At 29.0% G+C, this 19,300-nt stretch overlaps 3 protein-coding genes across 8 annotated transcripts in view; 1 reads left to right on the forward strand and 2 right to left on the reverse strand.

Annotated features, from left to right (window-relative positions):
- LOC111684313 (ADP-ribosylation factor-like protein 5B) overlaps positions 1-10,652 on the reverse strand; it is a 22,086-nt gene extending 11,434 nt beyond the window's left edge. The window contains exons 1-2 of one of the 6 annotated variants that reach the window (XM_046946566.1): positions 10,432-10,652; positions 9,423-9,797 (exon numbers count right to left, since the gene is read on the reverse strand). In XM_046946566.1, coding sequence (XP_046802522.1) covers positions 9,423-9,468 — 46 coding nt within the window. In that variant the 5' untranslated portion in view covers positions 9,469-9,797; positions 10,432-10,652. Of the gene's footprint in view, positions 1-9,422; positions 9,798-10,283 lie in introns of all 6 variants that reach the window. The other 5 variants (XM_023446457.2, XM_023446455.2, XM_023446454.2 and 2 more) reach the window with 5 other exon arrangements.
- A 1,771-nt stretch (positions 10,653-12,423) lies between these two features.
- On the forward strand, positions 12,424-12,904 carry LOC111684319. The gene is made up of 2 exons (XM_023446464.2): positions 12,424-12,565; positions 12,630-12,904. Exon 2 carries the CDS (start codon positions 12,630-12,632, stop codon positions 12,828-12,830), a length of 201 nt encoding a protein of 66 aa, XP_023302232.1. The 5' UTR covers positions 12,424-12,565; the 3' UTR covers positions 12,831-12,904.
- Positions 12,905-14,757: 1,853 nt separating this feature from the next.
- Positions 14,758-19,229, reverse strand: LOC111684317 (trichohyalin). Its single transcript, XM_046946121.1, has 2 exons — positions 15,152-19,229; positions 14,758-15,083 (listed from the first exon to the last, which is right to left on the reverse strand). The coding sequence occupies exons 1-2, from the start codon at positions 18,991-18,993 to the stop codon at positions 15,032-15,034; spliced, it is 3,894 nt and encodes a 1,297-aa protein (XP_046802077.1). The 5' UTR covers positions 18,994-19,229; the 3' UTR covers positions 14,758-15,031.
- Between the last annotated feature and the right edge of the window lie 71 nt (positions 19,230-19,300).

Below are 19,300 nucleotides of genomic sequence, written 5' to 3' on the forward strand. Positions count from 1 at the left end.
ATTCCTTATTTGTAAGCACTTATTTAAGTAGAGATTTGTAAGCAAGCACCCAATGTCATCAGCGTGTCATTTGATAGCATTACGTTAAAATCTTTAACAATAAATTATTTTCAATTATTAATTCTAAATTAAATCAATTCCTTTTCATTGATTTAATGTTCTACTAGAGAACATTAAATTATTTATTTTTTTGTCTTTCATTATAAAACAATATCTATTTAAATATTCTAAATATTTAACAAACTATCTATTGGCATAAATTATATGAAAAACATTCAATATTATCATATCCGCCTCATAGTTAGAATAAAAATTCCAGTTTATTTTTTAACTGAAAAAAAATCTATAACAAAATAAATTAATATAAATAAACCATAAATTAATTAAATATTATTAAAAGTTTATAAAAAAACATGTTTATTTGCTTTAAACGCTATAAAAATCCCCATAAACTTTACCTTGAAAATAACAAAATTTGAAATTAAAATCTTAATTTTGTTTTTGCCAAATTGTGTTTTGTACTTACAAAAATTAACACTAACAAATATAAATTTTTTAAATGTCATTATTATTATTGGAGGGAATGTGCTAAGAGGATTTTTTTGATAAATAAACAAATTTTTTGTTCAAAAAAAAAAAAAAAAAAAATGTGTGTTAGAAAACTGGATTTTAGAAATATGTAGTTAATACAGTGTGTATTAGAAATCAATTTATCGATTTAAATGGATTAGGAAATACAAATATATAATTTAGTTAAACAAATTTAAATTCTTTTTTTCTACAGGTTAGTACAACTATTTAATATTTTTCTAATTATATATTACTATCATAATGAGCAAATGATTTCTTTTTAATCATTTTTAAGTATAGTGCTATAGTTAAAACAAATAAATAATATGATAATTTGCAACAATAATATGGTTATTGGAAACCATATTATGATTATCTAAAACCATAATTTATTTGCTTGAAACCAAAATATCGTTACTTGAAACCATAATATGGTTATTTTAGACTTTATTATGAAAATGTTATGATTTCATTGGGTAATAACAACATTAATAAAACAATATTATAATAAAATATTAGGACAATATGTAGTCATGATTTTTTGATATTTATAATGATCATAATGTGTTTTAAATTTAACCATAATATGTTGCTCTTAGATTATGGTTACCATATTTATCTCTATGTGTAGATGTTATAGAAAAGTGTGATGAAATCGTAAAAAAAAAATATTTCAGAAATGTATATTGTGATATTATGTTTAAATATTTATCTATATATTTCTGGATCTTTAAGAATATTAAGGGGTCCTGAAAAGATATTAATCGTAAGTTAAGTCTAAGATCGAGATCATCCTAATCAGGATATTTCCGCTACATTAATCTTAGTTTCTTCCTGAACGGCGCCAGAAATTAATGATTCCAGATGAAATACAAAGCTGCGTGTGCGGTTGCGTTTTCTGCTTCCCAGAGAAAATGTAAATTAAATGGAGTGCGGCTACGGTTGCCATTTTTTGTAGCCATTTTATTGTTTTTTGCTTTTGCATTTCATAGTTTATTTATTCACCACATGGTGAACTCAAAATGTAAATGAGAGAAAATCCGTAAACAAATTAAAATAAATTTTAATTTGGTGCTGATTTTTTCAAGGATTAGAATGTCATGAACTTCTATTTTCTTCTCTTATTTGATATGATTTCCATTAATAATGACTTTAGATCTAGATATTCTTACAACAAGAACACAACAAGCCGGTGGTCTTCTTAAAGATTCCTAATTAGATCAATCATAGAACAGGCAAGCATTTTTACACAAAGGTAAAGTCCAATTATTGTATGAACTTCCCAGAAGACTCAGATCTAGTTTTTCACACAGGAAATCACATGCACATTGGTCCGATCCTTTCGGAGTCATTTATAGGCTGATTTGATCATATCAAAACCTATAAATTATATTCTATGTAAGTCAATCTTTGGCCACTTTACAAATGGTTTTGGGACGGTCTTCTGACACTGAATTTATTCCTCCTCTTCCATATAACTATATGTCTCTCTTTTGAGTGTAAGTTTTTCTTCAATTTAGCCGCATTTACGCAGTCTATCTAGATATAGGGTTCGTTGTCCTCAGTGTTTTAGGATCGGACCGGCTTCACAGAAAGTCACTTCTAACAGGTGTTAAGTGAATACCAAATCCCTGAACAAGATGCGACAATTTGTTAAATAAAATAACGTATGCACCATCAAAAGCATACGAAATTTTTAAGCAAATTATCGCATTACTGTTGACATGTGCAGGTCTTTAGTAAATACTTAATAAAAAGCAACAAAAAAAAAATACTTCAAATATTAAAAACTTCATTTTGAATGGCGTCCAATTAATATCGATAACATACTTTAACAGATCTTATTACAAAATCTATTAAATCAGTGTAATAAACTTTGAAATTTATTTATAATCAACCTTTAAACAGTTTAAATAACAAATTATTGATTTAAGTATTAACAGCTGTGGTTTTTAGTTTACAAAAATTGTCTTTGCAAAATATGCCCTCAGTTGTAGTTTTTATGTTAATTTTAATAGGTATCAATTACATGTTGTATTTAAAAATATCTGTAATATTTAAACACTTGAGGTGCAATTAAGAGCAGTCTGTTTTAAAAATACGCATATCAATAGAAATTGTTTCAGAAAATTGTTGTCAGAAAATTGTACAGAAGTCCTATAGAAAATAGCTACGAATCTTTGGTATATATTTCAGAATCGTGTAACTGAAATAAAGAACAAAAGAAAAATCCAACCTATGCTATTTTCTTATTCACAACTGTATAATCCAATTTGTTTACAAATATTCAGCACTATCAACTAAATAACAAATAAACAAACAAAAAAATGTGTTAACAAACTTTTACCCTTCACTCTACAGACACAACTTGTACACAACCCCGTATATAAACAGACAGACAATTTGACAAAAGTTTATTAAGAAACAAGGTTGAGTTTATTAAACCCAAAAATAATTTTTTATAAAAGAAATAAGAAAACAGCTGTTCCATAGCAGAATAACGGTAATAAATTTGGTAATACAATATGATGACAAAATATATGTATAGTATACATATGTATATGTTAGTAATGAAATCCTTTAAAACCTTTAAAGAATATCTAGAGAGAAGTATAACAGCAGCATGTTGTTGTTTATCAAGAACACAAAGTGTGCATATGTGTGCGAAGCATCATTTTGAATAAATTTGTTAAAAATAAAGTCAAAGTTTATCAATATAAAATTATATTATAAATATTGAAAAAATTGTAAGAAAATTACCATCGCAATTTATTATTTTTTAGAAGAGAAAAACCTTGGCATTTAAGGGGATTCCTTTTTTGAGAATAAAATTTTTATTTTCTAACGAGCTGTTAATCGTTTAATTATGATACTTTTAGATAGCAAATTAAAAAAAAAAATAATTAAATAATAAACTAAAATTATTAAGCAGACATTTCTTATTTTTTGGAATCTGAATAATTTTCTATGAAAAATATTGTTTATATTCTGTACTGTGTCAAGATGTGAACAATATTCTATAGAAAATATTGTCAGGATTCTGAACAATTTTCTATAAAAAATATTTTCCACATTGTGAACAATTTTCTATAGAAAATGTTGTCCACATTGTGAACAATTTTCTATAGAAAATGTTGTCCACATTGTGAACAATTTTCTATAGAAAATGTTGTCCACATTGTGAACAATTTTCTATAGAAAATGTTGTCAACATTGTGAACAATTTTTGTCCACATTGTGAACAATTTTCTATAGAAAATGTTGTCCACATTGTGAACAATTTTCTATAGAAAATGTTGTCCACATTGTGAACAATTTTCTATAGAAAATGTTGTCCACATTGTGAACAATTTTCTATAGAAAATGTTGTCCACATTGTGAACAATTTTCTATAGAAAATGTTGTGCAGATTCTGACAAATTTTCTATGGAAAATGTTGTCCACATTGTGAACAATATTCTATAGAAAATATTGTCAGGATTCTGAAAAATTTTCTATAAAAAATATTTTCCACATTGTGAACAATTTTCTATAGAAAATGTTGTCCACATTGTGAACAATTTTCTATAGAAAATGTTGTCCACATTGTGAACAATTTTCTATAGAAAATGTTGTCCACATTGTGAACAATTTTCTATAGAAAATGTTGTCCTGATTCTGAATAATTTTCTATAGAAAATGTTGTCCTCATTGTGAACAATTTTCTATAGCAAATGTTGTCCAGATTCTGAGCAATTTTCTATAACAAATGTTGTCCTGATTCTGAACAATTTTCTACAGAAAATGTGGTCCAGATTGTGAAAATGTTGTCGAGATTCTGAACAATTTTCTATAGAAAATGTTGTTCAGATTAAGAACAATTTTCTGTAGAAAATGTTGTTCAGATTAAGAACAATTTTCTGTAGAAAATGTTGTTCAGATTGTGAAAAATTTTCTATAGAAAATGTTGTTTAGATTGTAAACAATTTTTTATGGAAAATGTTGTACAGATTCTGAACAATATTCAATATTGTTGTTTAGATTCTATAGAATTTTCTTTAAAAATTTTTTTTAATAAAATTTTCTTTTAATAAAATTTAATAAATTTAAATTTATTTGTAAAAATTTTACTTTCTCTAACATTTAACTCTTAGTTATGCAAATCATTAGTAATTTATTTCATAATATGTATTCAAAACATATGTAAACTGACCTAACTCAAGTGATAAACAAAATTAACATAATTATTATTTGTCTTTCTTTCAAAGAGTGTATTTTATTTTTTCGATGACATAAGTTTTATTTTAATATAATTTGAATGATATTGTGTATGAATGGAAGCCATGTGTTAAACATATGAATTTATTTAGTTTATGGCTAGTGGATACATTGAAAGATTTAATGATGTGTTACTGTGTTATAATTTTTCTAATTCAGTTGGGTTAGTTCCACTGAGATGAGGTTTATTATAAAAGACAAAAAAAAAAAGATATTTTAAGTTTTAAAAATATATTTTTGTGAGTGGCATCATAATACATTCAAGACACAAATTGCAAGTTTGTCATTAAAATATTTGAAAACATTAGCTATGCAATGAGATACATATCATTGCATTTTGTTTATTTCAAACACATTTGTTTAGTAGATGACCTTGTATAAACTTAATTTGTCTTTTTATACCAAACAAACAAAAATGTTAAAATAGTTGAAAATACTTCAAATGGTTAATATCAACAAATGAAATCAAGTGGATTATGGAAACTATTTTATTCCTTTTATGGTTAAACGTAAAATTAACTGGTTTTGTGTTATATATTTTCAAATGTTAAATGTTTAACAATTTATTTAGGAGATTGGACATTTCTGCTAACAAAAAGCTTAATCTTGTTTAAACGTATAATAGAACAACAATAATAAATAAATAGTTTAAATAACATGTTGAATTTGTTAAAACTGGTTTCGCTCTATAAACAAGAATTTATTTTTTTATAAGAACATAAAATCAAATTGTTGAATGAATTAGATAAACAAAAAAAAATAAAGAAAACAACAGGCAAGAATTAGGTAACTAAACCAGAAAGAAACAACACATAAAAGCGAAATTTTAAATTAAAAACAAAAACAATAAAAAACCCTTTTTATTTAATATTTAATTTTGCAAGCTTCCTTAACTTTTATTTAAACAAAAAAAAACTATTTTTAATTTGCAATTATTCTATAAAAAAACAAGCAAAACTCCAAAAACTTTCCGCAGTAAAATAATTTTTTAAAACAATTATCACATATTTCACGACAATTATTGAAAAAAATGTTTATATATCAATAAAAAACTTCTGTACAAAAAAACAAAAAAAAAAACGTGTCTTGACAATTTAAATCTTTTTTCTCTGTCGTTGTTGTGCCACCATTACTATTGTTCCCTTTAGCATGACCTTGTTAATACTGTTGTTCCACAATATTAACATGTGCTTGTTCATTCAAGTGGGAATTGTTATATTTTCTTTCGATTCACCCTACTATCTTAAATTATAAACAGACGATCCATTTGTAATTCAACTTATTCACAGACTGGACTGGACAACACTTTCTATAGAAATTTATTCAGAATCTGGACAATATTTTCTATAGAAAATTGTTCATAATCTGGACAATATTTTCTATAGAAAATTGTTCATAATCTGGACAATATTTTCTATAGAAAATTGTTCAGAATCTGGACAATATTTTCTATAGAAAATTGTTCAGAATCTGGACAATATTTTCTATAGAAAATTGTTCAGAATCTGGACAATATTTTCTATAGAAAATTGTTCAGAATCTGTACAACATTATATACAGAAAATTATTAAGAATCTGTACAACATTATATATAGAAAATTGTTTAGCATCTGAACAAAATTTTCAATAGAAAATTGTCAATATAAACAAAATTTTATATAGAAATTTTTTTAACAAAAATTTTTTTTATAAAAATTTAAATATTTCAAAATCCAATTAATTGTTCACATCAAAGCTATTTCAAATCGTCTAATGCCACCTCAAGCTTTATATAATTTCTATTTATATTTTCTTCTTTAGATTATTAGTGATAGAATAATAATATAATTAACCCACATAACTACTCATATTACAATGAAAATACATTATTTATACATATTTTTCAATATTAAATAAAATAATAAATTCTAGTATTTTTATTATTACACTGAGGAAAAAGAATATATAAATGTGGGTCTCACGCCACACCATGGTTACAGAAGACAATGTCATATCATTCAGAGCACTTAAGTATAGGTATTTGTTTAGTTTTTAACTATGCATACTTATTAAATAAAAAATTTGTTAAAAATAAAATTTTATTTAACAAAATGTTTATTTATTTTTATATTTCATTGCACTGACCATTTAAAATTTTAGAAAGTGTGGGAATTTAAACAAATGTTTTCGAAATATAACATTAATACATTTTTTTCTAACTGTCATTACAAAAAGTTCAACATTTTTATAATTTAATAGCTGAAATAAAATATTTCAATTTAACAAGTTAAATATTTGTAAAATTTTCTTTGCAATTCTAATGAGTTTTTGCTATACATATGTATATGTTACACCTCTCACCTCCAGACATTTTCGACTGCACCCTTTTTTCAGTTTGTTTAGTATTTATTCTCTGAAATATATTCATATTTTCATTGACCTTGTGTTTGCACAAGAATAAATATTTCTACAGTTTTTTTTTTTTTTGCTTTTTTATAATATTTTAGGGTTAATGACTTTATTCTGGCTGTGAAATGTTTTTTTTTTATTCTTAATTAATTTTTAGTCTATTTCTGTTTTCATTCTATTTTTTTATTTCAAATTATGCACATTTCTTGTTATGATCAATTTAAGTCATTTCTAAAGCGTCATGGAAGGAAGGTGAATCATTATTGTTTGTTTTTTTATAGATATTGTAAGCGTTGGTGTCGTGACGCATTTATTTGCATAAGGAGTGTGTAAATAAAATGAATTAATGTATTTTCTTTATAGAATACATATAAGTTAAAATTTTCCTCTAAAAAATTTCCCCATAAAAAAATAAAATTGTACAGTATATAAACTAGACAATAATTTCTATAGGGAATGGACCTGGACAACTTTTTCTGTAGAAGATTGTTTAGAAGATACACAACTTTTTCTAGAAAATTGATCAGAATCTGGAAAACATTTTCTATAAAAAATTGTTCAGAATTTGGACAACATTATCTATAGAAAATTGTTCAGAATTTGGACAACATTTTCTATAAAAAACTGTTCAGAATTTAGACAACATTCTCTATAGAAAATTGTCCACAATCTGGACAACATTTTCTATAGAAAATTGTTCTGAATCTGGATAACATTTTCTATAGAAAATTGTTCACAATCTGGACAACATGTTCTATAGAAAATTATTCAGAATCTGGACAACATTTTCTATAGAAAATTGTTCACAATCTGGACAACATTTTCTATAGAAAATTGTTCAGAATCTGGACAACATTTTCTATAGAAAATTGTTCAGAATCTGGACAATAATTTCTATAGAAAATTGTTCACAATCTGGACAACATTTTCTATAGAAAATTGTTCACAATCTTGACAACATTTTCTATAGAAAATTTTTCACAATCTGGACAACATTTTCTATAGAAAATTGTTCACAATCTGGACAACATTTTCTATAGAAAATTGTTCACAATCTGGACAACATTTTCTATAGAAAATTGTTCACAATCTGGACAACATTTTCTATAGAAAATTGTTCACAATCTGCACAACATTTTCTATAGAAAATTGTTCACAATCTGCACAACATTTTCAATAGAAAATTGTTCAGAATCTGGATAACATTTTCTATAGAAAATTGTTCACAATCTGGACAACATTTTCTAAAGAAAATTGTTCACAATCTGGACAACATTTTCTATAGAAAATTGTTCAGAATCTATTGAAAATTGTTTAGAATGTGGACAACATTTTCTATTGAAAATTGTTTAGAATCTGGACAACATTTTCTATTGAAAATTGTCCAGAATCTGGACAACATTTTCTATTGAAAATTGTCCAGAATCTGGACAACATTTTCTATTGAAAATTGTCCAGATTCTGGACAACATTTTCTATTGAAAATTGTCCAGAATCTAGACAACATTTTCTATAGAAAATTGTCCAGAATCTAGACAACATTTTCTATAGAAAATTGTCCAGAATCTGGACAACATTTTCTATAGAAAATTGTTCAGAATCTGGACAACATTTTCTATAGAAAATTGTTCAGAATCTGGACAACATTTTTTATAGAAAATTGTTCAGAATCTGGGCAACATTTTCTATAGAAAATTGTTCAGAATCTGGACAAGATTTTCTACAGAAAATTGTTCCGAATCTGGACAAGATTTTCTACAGAAAATTGTTCCGAATCTGGACAAGATTTTCTATAGGAAATTGTTCAGAATCTGAACAAGATTTTCTATAAAAAATTGTTCAGAATCTGGAAAACATTTTAGAACAATTCATTATTGTGAATTTTTTCAGAATCGGGACAATTTTATTCTTAGAAAAGTGTTTAGAATCTGAACGACTTTTTCGATTGAAAGTTGTTCAGAATCTGTACAAGTTTTTCTATAGAAAATTGTTCAGAATATGAAATTGATTTCGTACATATAGGAAATTCACCTAGAAAATATATTACAATCCTTTTAAAAATGCATCTGAATCAGAACTAGAAATTGGTTCAGTTAGCTATTTTTTTATATAAAATCTAGTTCTCTGGAGTAGTGTTCAGATTGTAAATTATGTACCTATATAACTTTAGATTGTCTTTAAATACATGAATATTTGTTTATGCTTACCTTCATTCCCAAACATGCTCCATATTTTCGATATTAATAGACCCATGATGAAATATTTTTACAAAACTTTCAAATAGAAATTAATGAGAGTAAATCCAAATAAATATTGCAATGGCGCCAATATTTGTTTTGTGGGTTTTTTTTAAGATATTAAACTAGTTTTTTTTAGTTTAAAATTTGTTGTTTAGTAGTTTTTTTTATTATAAATAAAATGTGGGAAATCTTAGATATTTTAGTTGTGATATTTTTGTAGTTGTTGTGATTTCCGTTGTCTGTAAAAGCAACAGCAAAAATAAAAGTAACAAACACAGCAAACTGAGTGAAGCACCTTTTACAACAATAACAACAACAATATAATTATGGTCACACTAATAACTACAGCAACAATAAACACAATATTGATGACGATTTTGAAAAAAGAAACCGTATGAAAATAAAGACAAAAAAAAATTACGTAAAATTTAAGTTTTAAATTGTAATAAAAAAAAACAAACAACAAATAAAATTGTTAAGTTTTGTAGACAAATGGAATTTCACTTGCTTGCAGAGCGGGAGGGGGTTTTCTACCACTATTAGTGTAATTTATTTATAATTAAAAAAGACTTTCACTTGTTTTTAAGGAATTTTTTGCTTATAAATACACACATATATAATAAACTTTTAATTATTTGTTTTTAAAATTTGTTGGAATTTTATAAATTTAAAGAATTTTTTAACAAAATTTAACGGTATTTTAAAAATGTTTACACATATACTAACAAAATGGCAGTAACTTTACACTTGGAATGAAGAAGATTCTGAAAAATTTTGTTATCACTTTTTTTATAAATAAATTTATCTTTTATTAAATTATTTTATTACATTATTTGCCTTGTATGTTAATTTCTTTTTTGCTTCCTTTTTTTCATACCCTCTCCTCTTTCTCTCTTAAAATGCAAAAACACACAAACTTAAACGCTCGCAAAACGGAATAAAAAAATTGTATATAACCTTTGTGTGATTTTGTCACCTTGTCAAGATTATTTTCTTCACTTTAATTCCGTATTTAATACATTTTTCACTTTACGGTATTTTAAACTTTTTAAAAATATATTTTTTCACTTTTTAAGGCGTTTTATTTGTAAAATATTTGTGTTCCAAACAAAGTCCATGTAAAATCGCCCTAAAACTATGCGATATTCGCTGAAAATAGTTCACGCACGTATAAAATTCGTCAAGAAATAAAAGCAAAAACTTGACAAGATTTTTTTGACACAAAGCAAACAGAGCCCTGCGCAGACACAAAAAATAACGGCGGCAGTATAAAATCAACTGTAAGCCGGCTAAATTCTTAAATACTTTTTCAATGATTTTAAATAAAAACTAAATCCGAGAGATAAAAAAGCATATTTTGGTTTGTCAAACATATATGTAGTTTTCTTATCTCGTATTTTCAGCAAGCATCTTTTTGTTTGAAGTGAATAACTTTCGTCGGAGAAGCCTTTGATATTTTGTTTGGCGACTATGATTAGAACGCTTAAAACCGCATCAGCGCGGATCTCTGAAAGCAAACAAAAAAAAAACAAGAAGAGCAATCAAAAAGAAACGAAGAGTATCAGAGAGTAAAGGAAAAGTAAATATTATTGTGAATGATTTACTAGTGAAAAGTGTTATACTAAACAGGGTGTTAATTTTGTGAATATATGAAGTTAATAGGGTTCTATAAATTGACTTTCGAATAATCGAACAATCGGCTTTTTGTCGAAAAAAGTCGAAAAGTCGAAGTCGACTATTTTGTTCCCAAAAAGTCGATAACTCGACTATCGTCTATGAAAAAAGTCGACTTTGTAAATAAAAGTCGAAAAGTAGGAAAAGTTCAAAAAAGTCCAAAGAAGTTGGAAAAAGTCGAAAAACCTTGTTTAGCTGGAAATAAGTTTTTATGTTAATAGAGTTATTTATAGAATATTTATAAAAAAAATAAAAAGTCAACACAGACTTGTGTTGAACTCAGTACTTTCCGTCTAAAATTTCTTTGCTTTGGAAGAAATATGAAAAAAATCATAAAAACCTCAAAAGAAATACTTTCATCCAGCTCACCAAAAGTCGAAAAAAGTTGATAATACTCAAAAAGTCGGAAAAAGTCGAAAAATGTCATAAATAGTCGAAAAAAAGTAGGTACTTTAAAATTGTTCGTGCCAAAACGTGTACCGATATTGCGATACCAAACAAACCTTATATATAGAAATATTAGTTGAAAATTTTAATCCTCCAAAACTATTTATACACTTATAAAGAAATTATAATACTAAATAGGGTTCTATAGTTGAAACGAAAAGTCGACTTTTCTACTTTTTGCATATTATGAAAAGTCGACTTTTCGACATTTTGCATTTTATGAAAAGTCGACATTTCGGCTTTTTGCATTTTATGAAAAGTCGACATTTCGACTTTTTGCATTTTATGAAAAGTCGACTTTCGACATTTTGCATTTAGTTAAAAGTTAATTTTCGACTTTTTTCATTTAATTAAAAGTCGATTTTTCGACTTTTAATATTTTATAAATAGTCGAATTTTCGACTTTTCTACTTTTTTCGACTATTTTCGACTTTTCGACTTTTTCCGACTATTTCCGACTTTTTTCGACTATTTACGACTTTCCGACTTTTTTCGACTATTTTTGACTATTTTCGACTTTTCCGACTATTTTCGAATTTTTCCGAATTTTTCGACTTCTTTCGACATTTTTCCTACTTTTTTCGACTTTTTCCGACTTTTTTCGACTTTCCGACTTTTCGACTTTTTTCGACTTTTATTTAAAAGTTCGACTTTTTTCATAGACGATAGTCGAGTTATCGACTTTTTTGCAACAAAATAGTCGATTTCGACTTTTCGACTTTTTTCGACAAAATGTCGATTGTTCGATTATTCGAAAGTCGATTTATAGAACCCTAATACTAAAACAAAACTTAAATAAAAAAATGAAAAATTCTTCATTTCTTTTTGCTCTTTGTTTTATTAATATAAAATTAAACTGGCAATGCTATAAAAAACCACAATGGCAATACTGTGCTTTAAACTGTTATACTGAAACAAACAACTAAACAGCTGTGCGGTTTTTTTGTTTGTTTATATTTATAAATTTGTTGCAAAGTTTCAGCAAAAAAGTAAATATTTTTTAAATTATTTTAATATAATTAAGACAATTTAAATTTTCTTACCTCTTTTTAGATGCGTAAACGTGAATTACAATCTATTCCTTTGAAATTAGCTGAACTCAAGGAATATGATGCTATGAAAGCTGAGCGCGCCTTAAATAAAAGTAAAAATACTTCGGGTGAAGAAAATACCTCCAAAGAGCCTTCACCTATAGCTAATGTGGGTCCTAAGACTAAAAAGGAAATACAGGATCGTTTAAATACTACAATGTGAATATAATAAGAATAATATAAACAATTGTTTATTGCTGGAATATGTTTTATAAACAAACTTTAAATTGGGGTTATGTTAGTATGTTTATTGTTTTAAATACACTGAAAAAATTTTTGTATGTTTTTTTGTTTTTAATTACAGTTAAAAAAATGTAACTTGGAAAATATGGATTGTTAATTCTGTATACATTAGGCCAAAGAGAAAAATTAAAATATTTTAAAGCCAAATGAGTTAAGAATGTTAAAAGGTATGTTTAGATAAGAAAGTTATTTTTAACATAAAGCAAACGTATAATAATTTAAAGTTCTTTATTAGACTGTGCTAAATGTAACTTTACCATAGTTTAAAAAAAGATTCGAAAAAATACTATAAAGTCCAATTTTATAGATTTACATCCATCAGGAAGTGTTTAATTCAATCGGCATAAAAATCAACTAACTACCTATCTCGCTCCTAACTTTTTTGTATGTAAATTCCTATAAGGAAAAGTAAGCAGCTTGTTAGCAGTTAGTTTTTCTAGGTATAATATTAAAGAAGATTCAAAGGTTAAGGTGGTTGATTTGCTCTTACAAATTTTCATTTCATCTGAATCCAATTTGCCGATATTAAGTTTCTAAGTGCAATATTATAAAAATTTAAAAATAACAAGTAAAAAGTTATAGTCGGGCGAGGTCGCCATATAATACCCTACACCTGTATAGTTTTCATAATAAAGCATTTAATTGTACCTTGCCTCAGATATACTAAAGCCATTTACTGTTTAATAAAACAGTGGATATTAAAGTAAAATTTTAATGGGGGCTTTTTAGAGGGGCTAGGGTCAAATGAGGCCCTATAATTATAAAGTTCATCGGGGTCATCAAGACTAGTATAGAACTTGGTTTTGCAGCCTTTTGTCGAGATACGAGTATATTAAACTTATGTACTTAAAAGCCTTCCAAAATTTCGATCTGTATTTTGATATACACGCTCTATTCGGGGGTACAGTTGTATGGGGGCAAGGTGAAATAATGGACCAAACTCTCGGACAATAGAAGATCATGTAACAAATTTCATTCATTTATCTACAAAATCGAGGCCTGCCGTTTGATTACAAGGTTTACATAGACGGACACAGCTAAATCGACTAAGAAAATGGTTCTGAGACGATTAGTATACTTTAAGGTGGGTATAGGATCAATATTATTGTTCGTTACAAACATCAGCACAAACCCAATATACGCTCCCCACTAAAGTGGTGTAGGGTATAATAATTTACATGACCAAAATGTATCAGAAACTCCCCTTTTAAACAAAAGTTCAGAGGCAAAATCTAAAGAATTCACTCCTGTTTATAATTCCATTAGTAACTTATCTCTGATTAGAAGTTCATATGTTCAATATTAGAGAAAAACCAAATATCTTAATTCACTCAGGACTTAAAATGTGTAACTTAGTTTTTATGACTTCATTGTTATAGAAAATTCCAATATGTAGTACCTTTAGATGAACGAAAAAGCGAATCAACATGACCAATAGAAACAAATAAGAACAAAATATTATGATTCTAGGCTGAGTCGTTTAGACTGTACTAATATAAATCATTCTTTCACACTTTCAAATATACGAAACACTTATGGACCATAATTTTTTAATTTTTCTTGATTTAAAGCTTTATTTTGAGTTTACAGCTACAGTAAATGGTTAATGCTAAAGAAAAATACCTTTTTTTTCTAAAAGATGATATAAATACACGCTTAAAACCATAAAATCCTGCAATATCCTTCGAAAACATTTTTTCCAATTATGCGTCAAAATAAAGTCTGTGGTGAAATCATATCCATAAATAGTCCAGCGAAAGGTTTAACGCTACTCTAGATATAGACAGAATCTGTCATCACAGATTACGTATTTTTCACTTAAAATGAGAACATTCAAATCGTTAATAAACTTCTTGCATATTTTTATTATCTTAATAACAATATTTATATATTTCGATTATAATATTTTGCAATATAACATATTTTTGCATTAGTTAAACTCGTTGCTCACAAAATTATTTGTATGGGGATTAAATTGATAAGTTTTTCATAATATATTTAAATAAAATAATCTTGCTTTTAGGTACACATTTTTTGTCTTTGATTTCTCTAATATAATTATATACAGTATTTGTTCCATTGCCAAGATGAGTAGAATTTCAATTGTACATATCCATTTCCTTAGAAGCCTATCATATCAACAGCCGTACGTAGTTTTTGGGGTAATTGGTTTCTGTAGAAATTAGTCGAATATTATTTATTATTTAATAAGCAATTAATTTTTAATTAAATTGTACTTACTTTAAATCATCTTTGCCATTAAGAGTTTTCATAATTACAAATGCCAAGATCACACCTTGACCGAAGAACAAGTAACTCTTTTTGAGGAAAACAGTTGGTTTCGGAGCATAGTCATCTTCGATATAACGGTAATTACGTTGATTGTTATTATTATTTGGTTTGAGTGTAAATGTGCGCTCTGTATTAAGTTCTTTAACATCGTTTCGTTTATTTTCAAATTCTATTTGGAAAATACGAGATTTTTGTTCTTGCCGTTCCACACGTTCTCTTCTATGTTCTCGCTCTTCGTTTTGACGTTCAGCATTTCGTTCTCTTTGGGTAGGTTGTTCCTGTAAACGTAGATTTACTTTTCGTTCAGTTTCACGGTCATCAAATCGTCTTAAAGTTTCAAAACGTTCAACTCGTTCTCGATTGTGTTCTTCACGATGATCTCCTGAATCACGTTCGTTTAGAGAAAGATGTTTATCTGTGCGTTGAGAATCATAATCTGAATGCTTAATGACTTCACGTTGAGCTTCTCGTCTAAATTGACGATCTTCACTGATGTCTTCTGAACGTCTAATAACATCACGCTCGGTTTGACGATCAACAAATCGGTTGAATGTGTTGCCGGTTTTTGTTTGTTCTCGTTCCCTTTGGAAGACACGTTCTGATTTGCGAATAACATTTAAACAAACACTTTCATCTTGTTCGGTTTGGCGATCTTCACGATTGTCATTCGAAATTCTGTAGATATTACTTTGATCTTCGCGGTTATCTTCAAAACGTCTATTACTTTCACGATAGGATCGACTGTCATCAAGCCTTCTGTCATTCATACGTTGTTCATCTAATTGTCTTAAAGATTCTCGACGGTCTTCCCGGTCATATTCTGACCTCCTACTGACGTCACGATGAGTTTGACTATCATCAAGACGTCTTAAAGTTTCTCCACGTTCTTGTCGTTCGCTTCTATTTTGGAGTAGACGTTCAGATTCAGGTGTATTCTCAAAATGCCTCACATGCCTTAAAGTTTCTTGACGTTCCTCGCGATTATCTACTGAACGTCTGCTTTCTTGTCGTTGTGATTCACGCCTCAAAGATTCTCGTTCTTCTCGAGTATCACGTCTAACAATATCACTTTGCTCTCTTTGAGAGAGTTCCTCGCTATATCGTCGAAATTCACGGGTGTCCTCTAATCGTCTGGTGGTACTACGTTCATCTTCACGATCAAGAAGTCGCCTCACAGTTTCGTAACTTTCTTCTCGTTCCTTTTTATTAACATCATGACGTTGCACTGATTCCCGTTCTCTTTGCGAAGTTTTCTGAATATCTAAACGTCGATGCTGGCGAATATCATCTAAGCGTTGGTTGACATCACGTTGTACTCCACGGTTGCGTTCGGAACGTAAGATATCATTTTGTTGTACTTGACGATCATCAAATCTTATAGTTTCTTGCCGATCAAATCGTTCTACACGTTCCCTTTGAGAATCAATATTATCATCTGAACGTCTGTCAATATTACGATGAGTTCTGCGATTGTCAACTCGACGTTCTTCACGATTGTCTTCTAAACGTATGCTTACATCTCTTTGCACATGACGGTCATCAGGTAGTCTCATTGTTTCAACTTGTTCTCGTTTATATACATCGCGACGTAGATTGTCATCACGTCGTCTAGAAGTTTCATCTCTTTCATTTTCATCGCGACGTTGTGTTCCTTCATATTTTCTTTCATATAGTCGTTCAATTATTTTAAGAGATTCACGAGTAGTATCTGCACGCCTCATAGTAACGCGCTGAGCTTTCCGTTCCTCATTATTGTCTTCTAAATGCCTATTAAACTCTCGATGATTTGCTCGCTCACTAAGTCGTCTTGAAAATTCATGCCGTTCTTCTCGTTTCTGTTTATTTTCATCACGACGTTGTGTTAACTCACGTTTCCTTTGGGAGAGACGTTCATCTATTCGTCGAGACCGGAGAGTATTATCTGCTCGATTGTGTCGAGTATTTTCTGCTTGTCTAATATCGAATCTTCTTGAAGTTTCGTCACGCTCTACACGTTCGCGTTTGTTTTCATCTTGACGTTCTATTGATTCATGGTGGTTATCTGAAAGCCTATTACTTTCTCGTTGGGCTTCACGCTCATTTAGTCTCCTTGAAAGTTCATTCCGTTCATCACCTTCCCGTTTATTTTCATCAAGACGTTGTGTTAACTCACGTTTCCTTTGGGAGTCACGTTCATCTATACGTTCAGATTGTAGAGTATTATCTGCTTGTCTATCAACATTACGAATGCCAATTTGATGTTGTTTGGACAGACGTTCGTCAATACGTTGAGTCTGTCGAGTATCTTCTGATTGTCGGTTATCGAGTCTTCTTAAAGTTTCGTCACGCTCTACACGTTCGCGTTTGTTTTCATCTAGACGTTCTATTGATTCATGGTGGTTATCTGAAAGCCTATTACTTTCTCGTTGGGCTTCACGCTCATTTAGTCTCCTTGAAAGTTCATTGCGTTCTTCACCTTCCCGTTTATTTTCATCACGACGTTGTGTTAACTCACGTTTCCTTTGGGAGTCACGTTCATCTATACGTTGAGATTGGAGAGTATTATCTGCTCGTCTATCAACATTACGATTGCCAATTTGACGTTGTTTGGAGAGACGCTCGTCTATATGTTGAGACTGTCGAATATCTTCTGCTTGTCGGTTATCGAGCCTTCTTAAAGCTTCACCGCGCTCTACACGTTCGCGTTTGTTTTCATCTAGGCGTTCTTTTGATTCATGGTGGTTATCTGAAAGCCTATTACTTTCTCGTTGGGCTTCACGCTCATCACGACGTTGTGTTAACTCACGTTTCCTTTGGGAGTCACGTTCATCTATACGTTGAGACTGGAGAGTATTATCTGCTCGTCTATCAACATTACGTTTGCCAATTTGTTGTTGTTTGAAGAGACGCTCGACTATACGTTGAGGCTGTCCAATATATTCTGCCTGTCGGTTATCGAGTCTTCTTAAAGCTTCATCCCGCTCTACACGTTCGCGTTTATTATCATCTAGACGTTCTATTGATTCCCGATTCCTTTGTAAAAGATTTGCATCGAGAGTGTCCTCTGAATGTCTACTAATATAACGTTGAGATTCACGGTCTTTAAGTAGCCTTAGGGAATTCTGATGTTCATCAACACGATTTCTATAATCTCGTTCAGCATCACGTACTTCATTATTGTCTTCTGAATATCTTCTAATATCACGTTGTATTTCGCGTTCATTTCCATGCCTGGAGAGTTCGTAGCGTTCTATACGTCGTTGTTTATTTTCGTCACGACGTTCAGTTGCTTCACCTTCCCTTTGGGAATAGCGTACAACTTCTGAACGTCTGTTTAAGTCACGACGATCTTCACGTTCATTAAATTTTCTTTCATCGTGTTCATTATTTTGTCGTAATGCCTGGCGATGATTTCGGTTCTCATTTGAGCGTTTGATAAGATCTCGATCATCTAATCGTCTTAAAGTTTCACGTCGTTCATCAACCCTTATGCTCTGGCGTTGACGAAGTTCGTTTAGAATAGTCTCTTCTCGACGATTATCTTCACGACGTTCATCGAGAGCACTGATGCGGTTAAAATCAATGTCAATACGATTTGCATCTTCTAAAAGTTCTAGAGACTTTTTGCTTTCAAAATTTTCACCAAGAGCACGATATCCTACTCTTAAATAACTTGGATCATCTCTGCGTATAACAACAGAACGTTCATAACAGTAATCACGTTCACAAGTACGAAGTAGTTCTTGGCCTAGACACGATGCCAAAAATAGAACATAGACAGTTGTTTTCAACTGCCAAGAACCAAATAACATTGTCACTCGCCTTATTTTTCTTTTCAATTGATTACAGATTTTTGCTTGGAAAATTAAGGTTTATCTTCTGTACAATATTCTTGCTTCAAACGGTGTTTAGTGCTTTAAATTCTTTATAAGTTTTATTGCAGTTGTATGACTTTGTTAGTTGTATCGTTCGAAGTCTTTGTATCGACTGTGTTTCTTGGCCATTTTCTTGCAGCTTTTATATCCAATTTTTCTCTGTTTCACAAAAGGAAGTTTTAATATTTCCTTTTCATTGAACTTTAAATTAATAAATGATTGATTTAATTGTCTTATCGCACAT

The sequence above is a fragment of the Lucilia cuprina genome, chromosome 3 (assembly GCF_022045245.1).
Source record: "Lucilia cuprina isolate Lc7/37 chromosome 3, ASM2204524v1, whole genome shotgun sequence".
Lineage (NCBI taxonomy): Eukaryota > Metazoa > Arthropoda > Insecta > Diptera > Calliphoridae > Lucilia > Lucilia cuprina.

What these genes read in the sequence shown, in the direction of transcription:
- LOC111684319 (XM_023446464.2), top strand. Translation starts at nt 12,630, where the DNA reads ATGCGTAAACGTGAATTACAATCTATTCCTTTGAAATTAGCTGAACTC.
- LOC111684317 (XM_046946121.1), bottom strand. Translation starts at nt 18,993, where the DNA reads ATGTTATTTGGTTCTTGGCAGTTGAAAACAACTGTCTATGTTCTATTT. An exon ending in AATGGCAAAGATGATTTAAA is followed by an intron (nt 15,084 to 15,151) that starts GTAAGTACAATT and finishes TAATTTCTACAG; the next exon opens with AAACCAATTACCCCAAAAAC.